Source organism: Meleagris gallopavo, chromosome 3, assembly GCF_000146605.3.
Source record: "Meleagris gallopavo isolate NT-WF06-2002-E0010 breed Aviagen turkey brand Nicholas breeding stock chromosome 3, Turkey_5.1, whole genome shotgun sequence".
Classification (NCBI taxonomy): Eukaryota; Metazoa; Chordata; class Aves; order Galliformes; family Phasianidae; genus Meleagris; species Meleagris gallopavo.
The window spans coordinates 43,154,613-43,169,209 of NC_015013.2; the positions used below are offsets into that span (position 1 = coordinate 43,154,613).

General features: G+C 37.2%; 1 protein-coding gene across 1 annotated transcript in view; it reads right to left on the reverse strand.

Moving 5' to 3' along the window:
* Positions 1-3,132: 3,132 nt before the first annotated feature.
* The window catches only part of LOC104910257 (receptor-type tyrosine-protein phosphatase mu-like), a 66,384-nt gene continuing 54,919 nt past the window's right edge, over positions 3,133-14,597 (reverse strand). Inside the window, exons 8-9 of the mRNA XM_031552820.1 lie at positions 10,632-10,764; positions 3,133-3,174 (exon numbers count right to left, since the gene is read on the reverse strand). Coding sequence (XP_031408680.1) covers positions 3,141-3,174; positions 10,632-10,764 — 167 coding nt within the window. The 3' untranslated portion in view covers positions 3,133-3,140. The remainder of the gene's footprint in view (positions 3,175-10,631; positions 10,765-14,597) is intronic.

The window sequence follows — 14,597 nt, forward strand, 5'->3', positions numbered from 1 at the left end:
TTGAAAGCAATGTGAAGTTACAATCTGTAATACCTGCCCTGGAATCTGGGGTATGTTAAATTCCCCATACTATCAGTGGCCAGTACCATGAGTAAACTCAGAAGCAGTGTCTTCACACTTGAATTTGCGTCAATCTAGTCATGTTAGCTTCTGAGTAATAATGATTAATGCCCTTCAAAGCAGACAAAACCTCTACGTAAATCTTTGCAAAAACAGAAATCCCAAATATAAAAGATAATAGTCACTGGTCAGTGCACTGATGGTTATCATCACCTCAACAACCAGTTTGTCTCATTTACAATTACACAACAAACTACTGATGTATTTTTCTCTCTCTGGACAATGTTTCTGGGTTATGTGCATCAAAAAAAAAAAAAAGGTGCCAGGAGAAAGAGTCATGTCACTTCTTGCTGCCATGCTGCAAACGCCAGTCATTACAAGTGTCACTAATGAGATCATCCTCATTCTTCTTTCTCCCCACCTGGAATCTACAGAAGACATGCTGCAGCGTTAATGAGCGCTGTGAAATTTGCTCTAATTTTAAGAACAAAAGAACTCACACATGACTAATATGGCCAGACAACAGAAACCTGCCTGAGGTGAAAGGTAAAAAAATGCACCAGTTCTCAGGAAAGCAAGAGTGGAAGGAAAGGTGCTGGCAGAGGCATTTCAGCCCATTAACAAGAAGTATATTCTTAATAGCAGTACTCAGCTTTTTCTCTGCAACATCTCCTGACTGGCTAACTAGTAAACAAGAGAAAATGGAAATAATTCTCTGCCAAACATGCACAGCTGTAGGTCCACCTCTGATGATTCATCAGCAGCACCAGGCATCTGCCAATTTTGTCTTTTTTAATTTTAATTTAGGATGGATCTAGAAGTGGCAGCAATTGCAGTCTATGAGGGGAAAGGAGCCCACAACACATAAGGAAAGCAGCACACAAGACAATAGTAACTATTTCAGTGCATAGATGCTCAGTTGGATGTCACAGCTTGCATTTACAATGACTAATCAGTAAATTTGAATATGATACTCAGTATAGAAGCAGTAAATTAGCAATAGCAGAGTACTTCAAATTATGTTTCTCAAAATATAAAACATTTTATAATCCATAGCAACTTCCTTGGCTAATAATAAAATTGGAATGAATTCTGCATTCAGAATTTCAGTGAAATTGCATGCTGAGTAAACAGGTGTAGAATTTGGTCCAAAATATTTTCTTGTACTGTGGACTGATCTCATCTATTCCTTCACAGGCTTCCACTTCCCTTCTTTCTCCAGATGGGGAGCAGAACAACACACAGTCAAGATCACAGTTTCTTTTAGAAGACTTCATGTATTCTGATGACAAAGCCATTAAATTTACATCACAGTAACAAAGAGACAGGCCTTTTCTTCAAGCCACAATGAGACTACCCAAAGAAAAGCAAATCCTATTCCATCCACTATTAACAGTCTCTGTGAATGCAAGATAGGGAAAAAACTGTTTGCACAACTTACAGGAGCATTTTAATTCACACGTTTTCCACTATCAGAGGAGAAAGAAAGAGGTATACTCCAATTTCTTTGAATAATGAAACAGCATTTCATTGAATGTTCCGTTTGTTTTAATTTATTTATTTATTTTTTTTACTTGCCTTGAGACATGAATCATGTTAAAATATTAACTAAAATACTTTACTTCCTATGATAACATATTGCATGGCTTACAATACTAGACTATTCTGACATTTTAAAAACAGCAGTTAAATGGTCTCAAATGAATATTTTTCTGAAGGCCTATTTTATGGGAAATATGTTTTCTTCATCTCAGCAACAGAAACAAATATTGAAGGACTGTATCTGTGGAAGAGAGAATTTTTTCTGACCTTCACATTAATACAGTGCTTTAAAGAACGGTTTAAAAAAATGCACCAGCTGTAGAGTGTCAAATAATGTAATATGAAATCTGAATTACAAAGAAAGGGAGCAGCTCCAATATATCCTGAAGTCTCAGGGAATTTCAGCTAAGAGGTTTAAATTTTAGTTACTTTAGTTCATTTGAAGTACAGTTCTGCTTATTAAGTTTTCAACTTAGAAGTAGTTAATTAATTTTTCCCTATGCTCCATAAATAAACGTTTTAAGCATTTCAAATGTATTAATTGAAAAATATTTGTTTAAAAAGTTTGGGGAGCAACTAAAAAAGGAACAAGAGAAACTTCATATTACCTTAAAATAAAAACGTAACTGAGATTGTTCAACAGTATTTGACTAATGTACGTACCTGAACTGATCAAGTCTGTCTCCTGCAAGTAATATCCCACCTTCAGTAACTACGTGAAATTATCTTCTAGTTTCCTGTGACTTTTTAAGCTGAACTTTCAAGACTACAGCTATCCATTAGCTGCTGATTTCTGCTGCTGACCAACAAGATTAAACAAGCATCTCACTTTGCAATTAAATAAGACCCCTAACTGTTTTGCTAAACCGAAAACTATCCTGGGTTCCTTGTACTTAGAAGGTGAGAAAAGGCAAACAGCTTCTGAAAGAGATTTGCTAACTTCATTCTCCTTGAATGAAAAGGGTTCTTTTGTGAAGAAAAGGCTTTGAGTAAATAAAGAACCATGCAATAGTATTGAGGACCGCGTCAGAATGATACTTTACCCACTGAAAGTTTTTAGTGCTCATTCCTTTTAAATCCACCCCAGTAATGGTAACTCATGGCATTTATGCACGATTGTCATTCATGAAAAAGTAATAATACGTGCACAGCAACAAATGGAAATGCTTGTACATATGTAACTAATGCTATAATCTCATCAAAACAAATAAGAAACCAGTGAATAAATACAAAAAAACCTGTTACTTAGGCATTAAAATTTCTCATAGACATAGTAGTGACATTGATAGCTACTACTTTTAAGTGAGAAGATTCATTACATAAGTATTGAAGCGACTCCAATGCACAGTAGCAGGCATAGAAACTTCTGTAAAACTAAATACTTCATTACATTACTGACCATGTTGTTTTCATCTTTTTTAAAAAAACTCAATAGAACTTTTAAAAGGCTTTCATAAAGGAACTTTCAATGTTAGCATTCACTACTTATGCATGGAACAACATGGCAGAAAATGTGTCTCTGATGTCAAAGAAGTTACTTACAGGTAATAAGTGTAGGAGTGATAGCTTCTTCTGTCATGATGGTGGAAGGATTAGGCAGTGGTGGAAAAGATGAAATGGAAGGAAAGAAAAGCCAAATATTAATGTATGAAAAATCAAGATGGAACTGAGACCAGAACTGATGACACAAATGGAAGATAGCAAGAATGCTTATCTGGGCATATCATGCACCATGTCTGGAACAGATAGACGACAAATCTCCATAAAACTTTAAGCAATGCAATACATAATGCATCTACAACTGTTAAATCAGACCACCTCAATGCACATCTGAGTAACATTAGACATGTATACTTATCTCCACATATAATACAAACTGACAAATGAAGTGATAAAATGCCTTCAATTTAGATTTCAGCTGTATGAAGAGTAGATATACACCAACTCTGAAGATTAGAGCTTTAGCCACAAGGAATTCCAGAGTATGTATTACATAGCTTCTCTTTCAGTCATAATACAATAGAATAGTTGGATACCCTGTCCTTTACTTAAAGAAATCAGTTCTGTCATTGACAGGATTAGGACTTGCTTCCACAGAGGAAAAAAATCAATAGTGACAAAGAAATAGCTTTCAGCTTTTTTAATAACTAATTCTGAAGAAAAACTTATTTTGAGGTGTTTTCTGTCTACAGCTATATCCGTAATTGTTATTCCAACTGCCTTTAAGTTACTTCACAGTAAGTGAGAATTTCCCATTATCACACAAGCAGAAAGGTTATATTTTTACTGGCTAAAATTTTATTGATATTTCTCCACATGACAAAGGAAACAATAAGACCTGAACCTGTATCTCTTATTTCTGTCTATGTGAGTGTCACAAGGATTTGGAGACCTAGCACCACCATCCTGAGAAACAAGCATCCCTCCAGTCTTTCCTGCATTACCTCTTACATAGCCAGACCCTCCACCCGGACATGCACTGCATAAGCACAAAGTATACCTGCCCTCCAGCTATGCTTTTCTGCTTTACATCTCTCTCTCCCTCAGTTACAAGTCTCCTGCAAGTAGGACTGCAACTCTCCAAAAAGGCTAAGATCCAACCCAAATTAATTCCATATATTGACTGTAATTAAAAAGAGGCTTGAGATCTTACAACATTTCAGAGCTTAATGTCAAATAGCATTCACATGTTGGTAAGATAAAAGACTGAAGTGAACCATGTAGGCATTTGTAATTTTGAAGCACATACATACAGCCTTTGACTACAGAGGGAAACATGTAAACAGGCCTTGCAAAGGCCTATAACTAATGTTAACTTGCCTCTAGCTACATGCTTCAGGCATCCCTTTGAAAACTAGGCTTTCATCAAATTTTCTCTCTCATCTTCCTTGTGTGAAGATGCCGTTAGAAATGTTTCCCAGTTTTTATTCCCATTTTTCTGATGAAACAGTATTGTTCAAAAACAAGAGGCTAGATAGTGAATATTTAATCACGTGGCAACCTGCAGAAGTGTACACCTGTTAAAAATGAGATTTAAAAGATGCCTAAGAACAAAGTAAAGAAAAAGCTATAGAAACATCTGTATAGTTCTTCCACCAGCACATATTCCATTGCCTTCGGTAATGGGCACAGAATCAAATCCTACCAAAGCAGTCCAAGCTACCTGTTCTAGTAGCAAGGTGTTGCCTTCATATCTTGATATTTGTAATTATATCCCCCCGCCCTTCTTTTCAGAATTATTCATTCTCTTGAATTCATTTAGAATCTCATGACATTGCCAACACTATTTCTTGCCATATGTTGCAACTGCAAAGATTTAATGTAATTAGTACAAATGTTCTCATACTTTTAAAAGATGTATAATAATTTGAGAAACAACAATAAATACAATTAATCAGAGAAGCACTGCTGGTACTTAGAGGCAAAATTCTGCCAAATATGGTACAGAGATGAATTATGCTGTGTGAAAAAAATATTGAAAATCCAAGAGCTTAAATATGTATGAAAGTGTCCCATTAAAAAGATGAGAAAAATTAAAAGCTTCAGGCTCCAGTTATTTTTAGATTGTTAACATTGTGAGATTTTCCATACGAAAACCCTGGATAAACGGTATTGTTTTTAATTCTCAGGAATAATAGAAGAATAATAGGCAATGGGAAAAGAGCAAAGAAAAAACAAGGAACTACAGATGAAACCTACAGGAAAAATAATTTCGTTTTACAAAGTCTTAGATTCACAAATTCTCAAGTCCATGCAAGAGCACCACTCCTAACAACAGATTTAGCATTTTAAAGGGATGTGGAAGAGTTCCATTTTACTTCCTATATAATGTATACAAATGTATCCTCTCCATACGTAGGAAAAGTGCAGAAAAGTCTCTTTCTGTAGAAGAGCACAACAAATAATTTGGCCAATGTTGGCTAAATTCTCTTCTGCTCAAGGAACCAATAACTTTTAAGTCACTAAAGCGGTTATTTTATGCCAATAGGCTGCTCCTATGTACAGTGAAAAAAATAAGCTCTTTCCCATCCTTTGGAACAGACAACATAACTACACTTCATAAATATTACGTATACAATAAGGCCTTGCTATAAAATGTTATGAAAATAATGCAGCTGGTTGAAGAAGGATTGTCCTACTATATGAAGAAATTTCTGGAAATGTGTAATTTCCACACTGATTTCTTTCATTATCTCTTTTTTTAGCTGGCCTTGAGGGAAAAAAAAATAACACAGGAGGGCACTTGGAGAAAACTGGAGTTTTCCTTCAGTTCTATTATCTCTGATTTCCAATTTCTGCCTGAAATTGTTGGCAAAGGTGTACAGCTGAACAGCCTGATTTACTACTAGGGAATTAAACCAATGCATTCCCTGCCCAGCTCCACCGCATACAAAAGCTTTCCTTACCTACTGCCAAGAACCAGACTCTGCATTAAATAGATGACACAATTACACACATTGGAAGCTACTGGAAGGCTCAGACAGAGACACTTGGAAAGTAAAGACAGGTACAAGAAAATAACTGCTTCATGGAAAAAAACAATGATCAGACAGATTCCATTCTATAACCAAAGCAGAAGCCAACATAAAATTTTAATAACTGCTTGCTTATTGCAGTACCACTGCAGGAGCAAGGAGCCCTAAAAGAAACCGCCATCCTAAAGACATATTTCTAAGCAAATCTTGGAACAATAGATCTAACTTTTCAACTCTATTTCCTTCTTTAAACTTAACTGAAATAGAATAGAAAATGTACAAAAAAAAAAGAGATAGAAAAATCAGAACCTTATTTTATTCTTCCAAGTCTTGATTTAATTGCCATTGCTTTCACTAAGGCTACAGGAACAGTTCCCTAATTTTCATTGCTCTACTTTAAATTGACCAAAAGGTAAACCTGCAGCATTTTTTATTTATTTATATAAATTGCCATGCAGGTACGTCAAAGATTAGCAGAGATCAAGGGCCCTGCCTGAAATTTTACATTCAGGATCAGATATAAAAATCTTTTACTGCAAAGAAACATTCTGGTAACATGTGTATGGGTTTCCATTGACTCTGTTAACTTACACGAGAGATTTAGAGCACAACCATGGGAAGAGGAAAGCCTCCCAGCTTCCCTTCACAGGAAAGAATAATCATATTGATATGACCATATTATTGTCAGGAATAGCTTGTAGACTACTAGTTTACTTTACACAACAGCTTTATGCAGGAAAGTGCTGGAATGAATAACGACAGATCAGAACAGATAAAGAGCTCCAAACAAACAAGTGGAGGGAAAACCAGTAAAGCCCTAGCAGTCTTAAACCCAACCTGGGTGACAAGCACACAAATTGGGTTTACCTTAGTCAAAGAGTGAGCGTGTTAGTGTCCTGGCTATTTCTACCCTCAACAGTGACTTCACATCATGCACTGAATAGTTAGGTTGCTTAATCTCTCTGTGACCCAGTTTACAATATAGCTACTTCAGAAGATCATTATATAATGCAATAAATAATGATGACTAATGACTAGTGGTGTTTGTGGAACTTTTCTACATACAGCCATACTACAGGAACCATATGCAAAGCATATCTGTGTTGCATTCAGAATTTCACTTTCAGCATTGGGCTGGTCTTTTAACTACTGAATTAATGCCAAAAGAAGTTGATTTGTTTAAAGCCTGTGGTGCTTGACACCCAAACACAAAGACTGCCTGCTGGCTTAACTTAGGTGACTGGGTGGCCTATGGTGGGTGAAGACATGGTTACAACATGGTCCTATCACGACAGACCATGATAAAGAATCTGTCCCCTTCTTTCTTATAGCCCCCCCCGTTAGATAGTGAAAGGCCACCATCAGGCCTCCCCAGAGCCTTCTCCTCCCCAAGGTGAATAGGCCCAGTTCTCCCAGTCTGTCTTCTCAGAGAGGTGTTCCACCCCTTGGATCATTTTTGTGGCTTTCCTTTGGATGCACGCCAAGAGGCTGACATGCCTTCTGTACTGAGGACTCCACATCTGGATGTAATACTCTAGGTGAGGCTTTGCCAGTGCAGAGTGGAAGGGCTCTCACACTTTGTTTGATGCAGCCCAGGACAGTTGGCTTTCTGGGCTGTCTTATGTCCAGCTTGCCATCTCCCATATCCTTTTCAGCAAGGCTGTGCTCTATCCTTTTGTTCCCCAGTTAGTAGTGATATTAGAGATTATCATGACCCAAGTGCAAGATGTTGCACTTGGCTTTGTTGAACTTAATGAGGTGCTCCTGGGCACACTGCTTGAGCATGTGTAGGTCTCTAGATGGTATCCCATCCGCGAGGTGCATCTACAAGGACTCTTTTCAGTGAAACAATGAATAACAGAAAGCACATTCTTTGGGATATGCCTTGGGATAATGGAATGTGATATTGCTGCAGCCAATTGAAACCACAGCCAGTTCCTGAGCATGTAGATTTGGCATGGTAAATCCTAGTACTGTAGCCCTAAGAATCTGCTCATAACAATGCAGTAAGGAAAGCGGTTCTCAGAGGAAAGGTGCCATTGAGATGCTAGTTGCTATTTTACTTTCTGGTCAGTTGTTCACTCCAGTAAGGCTCCTGATAAAGTATATGAAATAAAATGACAAACTGCAGTAGTCAAATGATATGTGACATTGAAAAGACTGTTTCATGAAGTAGCACCTAAAGAATTGTAAAACTGCAAAAACAATGCAGGTACAATAAGCCTTTGGGATGATTTACACACTTTCTTTAAATGCATAATGTATACACAGTAACTGAACCAAGGTGAAACCATAGGGACTTTCAATAGCATACTGAATTAATGTACCAATAACAACCTATTGAATAATTGGTCTATTTTTGTTTAAATTCTGAGCATAAATGTATTCAAGACCTACTATACAGCATCTGTATTAGAGGTCTGGGACACAATATACCCATCTCCTGATGCTCTCATTATAGCCTAGTCACATCCCGTTACACAGATGAACCATTCTCACTTGTTAATATTCACCTCAACTCATTTTACAGTTTGTTTCATTCAAGGCTACAGCATGATTGTTGGACATGTTAAATTTAATGATATCATATGCAATGGAGTTGTGCATATTTGGTAACAAGAGTTCCTGGACTTGTACTTTCAATAGTTTCATCTCTTCACAAGCAGATTTATTTCAAACCCTGAAGAAGCTCACATAATGCACTTTCCTCCTAACAACAGAATTATTATGAGTTAATTACTGCAATGTGATAGACAGAAGGAAACAAGCACCCTTCTGCATTAGCATCCAAACACTTAAGATTCAAACCTTCCTGCCTCTAACAATTATCAAAGAGCTCTTCCCCAGAGAATGAAGCAAGAGCCAGTATAGCATTCATTCTGCCACAGACCCTGACAATCCATTTGGGTCATTTTGCAATTCTCACCCTTTGAGACAAAGAAGAACTTGTGCCTCATGTTTGAATATATTCTAACTTTGATGTAGATACTTAAGGATACTCAGAAGGGGAAGAGAGAATGATGAATGCTGGTCAGGAATTACATGAAGGACTGGCCAGATAATGCAAAAAGCCTTCCTCACTGCATGCCAAGTGCTGCCTCTAGCCCTAGGGAGAACTTTAGGAATTTAACTGTTAAAATGGAAGTCATGAACGATGCAAGGAATCAGAATTGGGAAGAAGAAAAAATACTGAAAAAAAAAAAATCAGAACAGGTTTCAACTCTGCTGCACTGCACTTTGTTGAGATTTGGTTACACAGCCTATTTTGCCCCAGCCAGACTTCGGGGCTTAAGCCTTTGTCTCTTCTGCGTAGCAACTTTTGACAACTTCCCCTACCCCTTATCGTGAGGTAGCCCTCCGCCCCAGCCACAGCTCACTTTTCTCTCCTACCTCATGGACTCATTTCTGTATTCAAGGGAAGTGAAAAGCAGCTGCTTGCATAGCCTGCCCTGAGGCACTGCCAAGCAGCTGCCTCCCTCCCTGTGCACCTTTTCTGTTCACATTCTCAAAGAATTTCAGGCAGCTCAGGGGTTTGGACTACCTCAGACCTGCCAAACTAGTTATCATACAACTAAGTCACAGTCTTGGAACAAGCAGAATCAGGCCAAGACTGCTTGCAAAAGAAAAAAAGGGGAGGGGATAATACCAGGTGGATGGCAAGGAGGAAAGGAGTTATGGGACAGGAGGATGACTACAATAGATATGTATGGAGAATCAGTGACTCAGGCCCTCTGCATAGCTCACACTCATCCTCAACTCCATCTCTACGGCTGCAAACCTCATATCCCTCAACATATAACCCAAAGCCTTGACCTTGTCTGCTAATGAATTTCACCCAATCTTGACTTCTGTCACCACAAAGATTTTTTTCTTACGTATGCCACCTCCCTTGCTGCAAGATACTTATCCCTTTTTTTTCCCCCCCTTTTACAATGGGGAAAACAATGAGCAGACTTAAAAGCCTTACTTCTCTAATGTTACAGCAGTTTTCATATTATTTCAAATCAGAACAATCTCAATACATGTCTGCATTGAGCTGACATTTGGAAACATTTAGCACCACCACATTATCATTTGTTTTCAGGGAATGAAGTTTATGCCAAGCAATACAGACCCTATTCTTAGCACAAATTACCTTAGCTCTAGCTCCCAACTGAGGCTTTCTTTTACGTTCAAGAATGAAATTATATCTAACTTTGAGCTGATCTGCTGGATAGAGGAAACTCACCCTTTCAGGACAGAGATGCTGTTCTATTATTAGAGTCCATCATGCAGTACTAATGCATAAAGTGCTAGAATCATTAACCTTGAGTTGTTTCGTTTACAACAAAGCCACAAATATTAATTCACAGAAAATGCTATAGAAAGAAACAGATGCTGTGGTTTTTATAAAATCTCAACAAAGCTTTGAGGGATACGAGGGAGCACTGTTTCCTAAATTGTGACAAAGGACACGAAGGTGGCTGGAAATTTATGCCAATATCAGATTGAGAACTGTTGTAGGAGATGCTGTGATATGAATATGTATATAGAAAATATCTACTAATCACTCACCTTTTCTTCATTACCAGCACAACCCCCAGAAATATAATGACGAACAGCAAGATGCCTGCGATGACTCCAGCAATTTTAACGGTATGGTCTGTCTGCTTCTCAGGCTCCGGGTCTGGTTTCCGAGTAGCAGCCCCTATGGAATAAGTAAAAGGAGAAAGAAAAAGAATAAGGGCGTTACTCTTGCCATTTCTATACACTTACTGATGCCATTAATCTTAACCAGAGCCAACAGATACTAATTTGTGATTTTTCTAGAGGATAAATCTTGCTTTCATATGCATTCACAGGAATATAATATAATTTCTCATATTGTTTCCTGACATTGTTAGACCACAACACAGGTAGAATATCACAGGCAGTCCCGACCTTTTTGTAAGAGCCTTTTCACAGACTCACAAATTCCTATTTTTTTTTTTTTAATTATCTCTTCTGGCTCTCCTTTCTTTCTGCCATTTAGAAACTTACTCACATCACAATAACTATCCTAAGCCTTTATCCAAATTTGATTTGCTGGAACATTTTCCTCAATTATTTTTCATAAATGAAGCTGTAATTCCATAATATATTAGCTTAAACACCTGGAAAAGTGAGATAAGCTCATTTACCATGCATTTTACCCACAATTGTTTTTTTTACACAATAGACTTTTTTTTGCCTTTGGAAATCTAAATCTAGGTCACATCTGGTAGGCAAAAAGACTCCTAAACAATTTATTCACAAAGTGGGAAGCAGCTGATGATCACACCACTGGCACCCACATTTAATATCTGTTTAAATGAGATAACCAGTGCCTTACAGCATCTACTGTCTTAGCTCTTTCAGCTTCTCCATTTTTAAAAAAATAACATCATTTGTACTGTTTACTGTATAATGTGATGGAACGTCAAATCCATGTCTGATGAAATATCCATTTCCTCTACTAAATGAGTTCAGGATGAAAAAATGTTAAGGAAGCTACATTCAATTCACTGAACTGTAGTTTTTTTTTTATGGACTTCAATTTTTTTTTTTTTTAATCAAAACGTGACAGTATTCATCATTTGAGGCACCCTGCCATAACATGGACACGGAGATTTAAGCACTGCTCTCCTACTAAAGCTTATCCTGGGAAGGGGAAAGGCAGAGCAAAGTCTAACTTAAGAGTAGTATTTTCAGACCGTGTTCTTATCTCACTGCCCAGGTTCCACAAAGGTTTGGAAAGCATCAAATGTATTTTGATTCTGCTTTTTTTTTTTTTTTGAAAGCAAGCAACTCGGTGATCAAACTGAGAAACTTCTCATTGTAATTCTACATGCAAAAGTTTTCTCATGTTCTTAGTCACAAGCAGGATGTTCTAGGATGCTTGTTCTGATTGTCCGCAGTTACATTAACAGCCTATTTCTTCTGAATTCCATTAGGAATGTGTGGAAAACCTGGCAATTGTTATTGCTGTCATAAAATGGGTCCTAACACATAATCAAAATGTATCTAGAGCTAACTGTGAGTACTGGTTTGTTGTTTTTTTTTTGGAAGTAATCGGTAATCTTTGTGTGAGTGGTAACTCAGAGAAGGTTATCTGCTACACATCTGTGTCCACTCCCAACAGAGTATTAGTTCTAAAGCAATCAGTTGCAAATCTCTATTAATAAAATTCTTACTCTAAATGTGCAGTCATAACAGAATCTATCCCTATATTTTCTTCTGTGCATATGCATGAAGTTGTTTATACCTATTTTTAATTTCCTTGTATCATACATAAATGATTTTGAAATCTATACTGCTCAGAAGTGTACAAGATATTTAGAAAACATCCAGTGTATCATCTTGCAAAAGGCAGCTGCTGAATCAGATTTGACAGAGAGGAAGCAGTGAAACAAGCAGTATGATGCAAACAGCAGATGAGATGAGAAGGACGTTGCAGTGCTCTTTTAAATTGAAGACCCAAACAAGGAATGCAAAGACAACAACCAATACCATTTCAGGTATAACTTCTAAGACTGGTTCCTTCCAATGTCTCTTCATCATCAGCTACTTCAAGCTACTTCACTCTACCAGACCACTTACAGTAACAATTTCTTAAAATTTGCCTTGTCATTTCTCTCCATTAAGGATTTCAATATGACTTTTGGGAAGCTCAATATTAAAGTAAGTGAAGACATCCTTGCACCATTTTAACATACAAATCAACTATCCTATCCATTTTTATCTCATTGTCCTGTCTCCCTTTGACACAGGATCCTCATTTCATTAGAACTACCTAGAGTTGCACAGTGCAGAGATAATATCAGTCGTATTGATAATACAAACATTTTCCTTGTATCTTGGACCACAACTTTCATGAAATGCCTCCAGTGACAAAACATTACCCTCTGGGTAATGCATTACAAGCTGCAGAATCCACCTCTACCACAAACTCTCAAAAAAAAAAATTGTACACAAGGAGAAATACAAAGCCTAACGTTAGGATACTGAAGCTCCCATACTATATCATATAGTGATTACCCAATTGAGTAATCATCAGAAATTTCCTAAGAAAAATCACACATAGTGCCACTCTGAGGAAAAAACAGAATTGTTTATCACCACAGTGGACTCAGTCTGACTCACAGAAAAGACTGTCTTAACCTGGAAGTATGTTGTGACATTCCTTTTAAAAACAACTACAATCAACTATTATTAAAAAAAAAAAGATGATACTGGTATTAACTTAATTCTCACTTAGTCTCATCCAGCATCTCATTCATTCACTGAATGTTCTTAAGGGCAGCTGATTTGACAATCCACTTGGGTAAAAGAAACAAATTTGCCACTTTTCACTTTGCTTGAACACCTCTTTTTTAAAGAAAAAAAATATTAGAAGTTCTGGATCAACATTCTCTCCATTTTTATTTAAACTGTTTATTCCTTTAGTGTACCTCAGTTTTTCTTAACACCTAAAAAATTAAAAAACTGATTCTGTTGCATTCCACCCCATACTGTAGCCCCTTTAGCATAGTTTGGTTTTACTTTGACAGCAGGCAGACACCGAAGAGGTTGCATCTGTAGCAGTGAAATCTGCATCAATTTCTTCAGTGCAGCAACCAATTTTGAACCCTCCATGAATTAAAAACTCTTCAAATTTACCTCCAATGAACACTATCAAGCATCTACCAGGACGGAAGATACTGCCTCTTTATTCAGTTTGGTTTTGTTCTCATTAATCCACATCACCCAGCATCATGATCAAGAGCTGCTGCCTCAACTCTGACTCTGCCAGCTATTCAATAGACATGTACAGTACATAGTGTTAAACCCATAAGTACCTATTATAAAAGTTTTTCATTTTACTTTTCCTTGGTTCCTGTTTAATGGGTAGATCTTGATCTAGAGTTATAATTCATTTATCATCTTATAATTACTTAACTGACTTCTAATCTGTAGGCACATAAGAATTTGCACTGGCATTACAGAGAGGAAGGCAAACAATGTTTAAGGGGATGCAAGTCGCCAGAGGCAGTAGCTCAGAAATTAATTTTAATACTTGACAGACTGTAATGGTAATTTATGCTTTTAGTTGTTTTCTTTGCATGTTTCCAAAGAAACTTAGAAAGTCTTACTGTAAGTTTAAAAAAAAGTCATGTTTTTTCTTTAGTGTACCACCATTCTAAAAAAACATCACAAAATGTAACTTTTTTTACAGTAATAGTATTAAATATACACTATATCATGATACTGTAGCTGTCTCAAACAATTTATCTGATACAGCCATTTTAAAATCCCTTGCGTAAGCTAGAAGATTTAAAAATATACACCAACAAGACCTATGGACTCCTGCATTTCCAGCAGAGTATCTGTCTTTAGTCATAGAATTGTTTGTGGTGTAAGATAACTCAAAACCCACTCAGTCCCACCCTGTGCCATGGGCAGGGCTCTCCCCTCAGCAGCTCAGTTGCCCAGGGTCCCATCGAACCTGGCCTTGAGCACCTCCAGGGATGGGGCACCACAGCT